The sequence below is a fragment of the Notothenia coriiceps genome, unplaced genomic scaffold (assembly GCF_000735185.1).
Source record: "Notothenia coriiceps isolate Sejong01 unplaced genomic scaffold, NC01 NC01_scaffold00014117, whole genome shotgun sequence".
In the NCBI taxonomy this organism is placed as follows: Eukaryota; Metazoa; Chordata; class Actinopteri; order Perciformes; family Nototheniidae; genus Notothenia; species Notothenia coriiceps.
Genome location: NW_011346818.1, coordinates 1 through 4,618, shown reverse-complemented (window position 1 = coordinate 4,618; position 4,618 = coordinate 1). Strand labels below are relative to the sequence as shown.

General features: G+C 49.7%; 1 protein-coding gene across 1 annotated transcript; it reads right to left on the bottom strand.

The window, feature by feature from the left end:
* Positions 1-284: 284 nt before the first annotated feature.
* On the bottom strand, positions 285-3,144 carry znf526 (zinc finger protein 526; the record flags this gene model as incomplete). The annotated part of the gene is made up of 4 exons (XM_010774513.1): positions 285-1,835; positions 1,928-2,096; positions 2,210-2,967; positions 3,049-3,144. Coding segments are annotated over 4 exons (2,574 nt in total), but the record flags the coding sequence as incomplete, so codon positions are not given.
* Positions 3,145-4,618: the final 1,474 nt, after the last annotated feature.

Here is a 4,618-nt window from a genome sequence, read left to right as displayed (position 1 = left end):
ATGAAAGTTTTATGTTTTTGTCAGAGATATGAGAGTAGGATGTTCAAGAAGAAGTGAGCGTATGACTGGATAAATGAGGATAACATTTGAATGTACTGATCGAGTTTAAAAGACAGGAGCTTTAAAATAGCCAGTTTTGGTATACTTGTTAAACCTCTGAGGCCTTTTTCCAGAAACCTATACCACTAGTAATTTTGTGGGTTAGCTACTCCTTTAATGGTTAACCAGAAAAAACGAAATGGCTTTTTTTCCCAGAGATTTCAAAGTAGGATGTTCATTCTGACCTGCTGCAGATCTGAGGTCTGTATCTGGATGATCTGCGGCTGCCCGTTAGCCAGCTCCACCGTCGCCGGGTCGACCACGGCCACAGCAGAGTTGGTCTCCATGGCGACGGCCGCTTCGTCCAGCCTCTGCTGCCGGGCGTGCGTCTTCTTGTGGTTCCTCAGGTTGGAGAAGGTCTTGAAGGCTTTGCCACACAGCGGGCAGACGTGTGGCCGCTCGCCCGTGTGTGTGCGCCGGTGCTCCGCCAGGTGCATGCTCTGGATGAAGCCCTTCCCACACACCTCACAGCGGAACGGACGCTCGCCCGAGTGTGTGCGCAGGTGCTCCCGCAGGTGTGTGTTCTGACGGAAGCGCTTGCCGCACTCTTGGCAGGGGAAGGGCCGCTCCCCGGTGTGGACCCTCTGGTGAAGTGCGACTCCCGAGGAAGACACGAACAGTTTTCCACAGATGGGACACTGGTGGGCTTTGGTTCTCTTCCCTGTGGCGCAGCGCGTTCGCCCGGGGCCCAAAGAGAAGTGACTCAGTCTGTGGAGTCGCAGGTTGGCTGGAGAATTGAGCTTCTTCCCACAAATATTACAGTCTAAACCCCCACGCGAGAGACCGCTTGAATCCCCTGATTCTGTCTCTGCTGAGGTGGAGGGCTTTGAGCTCAGATCTTTCCCCGCCACTGCTTCTGTTTCTTTGTCCTCTTCTGTCCCCGTACCGGGCTGCACCAGGGTGGGGTGCAGCTCCAGAAAGTGTCCCTCTCTCTGTCTCCGGGTCAGGAAGCCGGCCTCGCAGTGGGGACACGGGAAAGGCGCCGGAGACCCCTGGTGTTGGGTGTAGCGATGAGCAGCTAACTTAGTGGGCCAGCGGAAGGTGGCGGGGCAGTCGGGGCAGCAGAGCGTGGCAGCGCTGGAGTGCAGCAGGCTGTGCTGACGGAGGTTGGACGACTGGGAGAAGGAGCGGTGGCAGACGTCGCAGCGGTACGGACGCACGCCCGAGTGGATGAGTGTGTGCCTGGTGAGGTTGGCGAGAGACGAGAATGTTTTCCCGCAGTCGGAGCACTGGAAGGGCCGCTCCCCGGTGTGGGTGCGGATGTGGTTGCGCACATGGATCTGCTTCTTAAAAGTCTTTCCGCAGATGCCACACATGAAGCTGCGCTCGGTGACGTGGGTCTTGCGGCGATGGTGAACGAGCTGCAGCTGGGAGGGGAAGGTCTTGGAGCAAGTACGACAGGAGAAAGAGGTTTTGTCTGATGAGGCAGGTGGAGAGACAATAGCTTTGACGCCTCCTCCGGTGTCACCCAGGGGGGCAGAGTTAGTGACAGACTTCTCCTGCTGGGGCTCGATGGTGGTGCCTTTAGGTGGGGCAGACACCTCCATTTCAATGTCTTCCCCCTGCTGCTCCCCTTCCCCTCCTGTCATTTCTGGATCTTGTCCAGGTGTACCCATCTCTTCCTCCTTGTGAGAAGTCAGTATGTTGACCTTCAGCTCAGTAGTGTGTGAGTTCTTCTCTCTCGCCCTCTGTAGGATGGCGAGGGTAGAGAGAGACACTCTTCTTGGAGCCAAGACCTACAGAAAATAACAAGCATAAGTAAAATGAAATGCTGTTGTTACTCTGAGGTTGTGAACTAATTTGGAGGGGCGTCTGCTTATGTTACTACCGTGGAGGTAGGGGCTGGTGTGTCAGCTGAATTGCGGTGAATGGGGGCTGGTGTGAGGGCGGAGTCGCGGTTGAGGTGGGTTCTGCGGTGGTAGAGGTACTTGGTCATGTTGGTGAAGGTTTTGTTGCAGAACTGACACTTGTGGAGGGGGTCTGCAATGTGGGACTTCCTGCAAGATAAAACAGAAGTGATTAAATATAAGGTTTTAAGAATAAAGCTTTTAAGATTCAAGCACTTCAGTCCAGCCTTGATCCATAGCAGAGATCAGTAGATATATCTTACCTGTGCATGATCAGAGTCATCTCAGTGGTGAAGCCGGTGCCACAGTCCACACACAGATACCTTGCCACGCCCGAGTGTGTGCGCATGTGTGTCTGCATGGAGGTGGCCTTCTTGAACACCTTGCCGCACTCGGGGCACTCGTGCGTGCCCTGCTCGTGCACGCGCCTGTGAGCCGCCAGCCTGTTGACGGAGGTGAACGTGCGGCTGCAGAGTTCACACTGTTGGGGCTTGGCCCAGACTGCGGCTTTCTTCTCTGCCACTCTGATCCTAATGTCCTCCACCTTCTCCGTCGCCTCTTCCCTCCCCCGCACCTCCTCGAAGCCGCTCATGACGCCTGGCTCCCCGCTCTCTTTGTCCTGACACAGGAAGTGCTCCCCCTGGTGCTGGAGGAAGTCCTCCGGCGTCTGGAAGAGAAGGGAGCATTCTGAGCACTCATACGGGTGGATGACCAGCACCTCTGTGGCCTGCTGCTCCTCCCTCACGCTGGGGGCCAACCTTAACTCCAGTCTCTGCACCCCGTTCTCCAGGACCCCCGAGGAACCCCGGCCCAGCGCAGGCAGCAGGGGGGGCAGCTTGGAGCGGCGCTGGCTGGGCGAGGAGGAGTTATCTGCCAGAGCCTGAGCAGTGAGGATCTGCAGGTGCATGGTGGCAGAGCCGGGGGCCGCCGTCACCGGGGGCAACAGGGTGGAGCGGGAGGGGGCCGCAGGTTTGAAGACAGGCTGACGTGTCTGCTGTTGCAGCTGCTGCTGAGCGAGAACCTGGAAAACACACAGAAATGACCTTCAAACCCCTTTCTGATTGAATTCCTCTGTGGCTTTCTGTTAACGTTCCCCAGGTACCTGCGCCAGGATCTCCCCCGCCTGCTGCTCACTCAGCACGTAGTTCTGCACGTTGTTCAGAGGAGTGATGGTGCCGTCCTCCTGCAGCACATACTCCTGTTGTCAAAAATACACAGATTATTACATTGTTGGGTTCCCACAGCTTCTTAACCCTCAAATTCAAAGTCTTTCTGCTTAATTTCCCTCCATTTAGGAACCAAAAACAGCAAAGTTTGAGAATCGCATCAAAGTGAATTATAGTTGAGAATTTTTTGAGACAGCTCTTGTAGAAAACAATCAAGCTATTGCAGAGACATGAAGACAGTGTAAAAGTATTTTAAAAATGATCAACGTTAGTAAAAAAAAAACATTTTTAATCTTGCACAAAATATATATATGTAAGCACTTTCAACGTGTCTGTTTTGGTCTATTTTCAAAAACGTTCAAGCCCTTGATATTTTCTTCTTTATATTCACAAGCTTTCGATGATTTAAAAAAAGGACAATCGGGAACCATTTTATATTCAATCAATGTAGTGCATTCAATTAACCTGTTGAGCCCCGAGCCTGTTTTTCAGGTCTCAGGCTCGAAAATGACATTCCCAGAACAAATGACCATATCTTCCCTTCTAAAAGGGGTAAATTAATCATCTTTTTTCTCAAAGCAAGGTTACATCTGTGAGTTGGATGTAGAAAAGTCAGAATCAATATAGATGTTTTTATTTTAAAGTAAATTCAGATTGAACATAGTAAAAAAAATGTAAATTATAGTGTCGGTCCAAAAAGAAAACATTACTTATAGTGAAAACCACCCTTGAATGATGGGATGGTAAACTAAAAGCTTTAGGAATCCAAACTATAACATACTGTATAATAAGTACCCTGTATCAAGATTGATGCAAAACGAGTGAAGTTTGACCTTTTTAGAGAGGTTTAGAAAAAATAACACACTTCTGGGGTCATTTGGGTGGACTTTCCATATCTCTGGAACCCATTGGTCGATTTTGATGATTGACATCTCTTTTTAACCGTTAGAGCCAATAGAATCGAGGGGACGTTCATCTAAACATTTCCATTGAGGAGGGAGAGTGATGCGCACGCAGTTTGCCCAAAACCGGAAGCTGGGTTGTAGCTCTCATAGCAGCTAATATGAAATCTCAGTTTTTGACAAAAATGGAATGATGGATTATCAGCAGGGATGCAAACTCATCAGGTATGAAAAAGGTGACAAGGATCCGAGCCCCCGGCTCCCCCACCCCACGATATATCGGCTTTAAAATGAGGAATAACAGAGGATTTTAGCAGTCAGAACAACTAAAGCAGTTAATAATAACAGAAATGCCAAAGAGTCACATCTAATATAAATATATAAAAGCATTTATTTTAATTGTGTAGCAGTCAGTTTATAATTTTGGCAGCACTGTTGAGCATTTTGAAAATGTATTTTCATGCCTCTGTGCAAGGCTTAGTCTTTCTATCTTTATAGCCACTGGTGTAAAGTAACTAAGTTCATAAACTCAACAAGTACTATACTTGGGCACAATTTTGAGATACTTGTACTTTATTTAAGTATTTCAATGTTTTGCTACTTT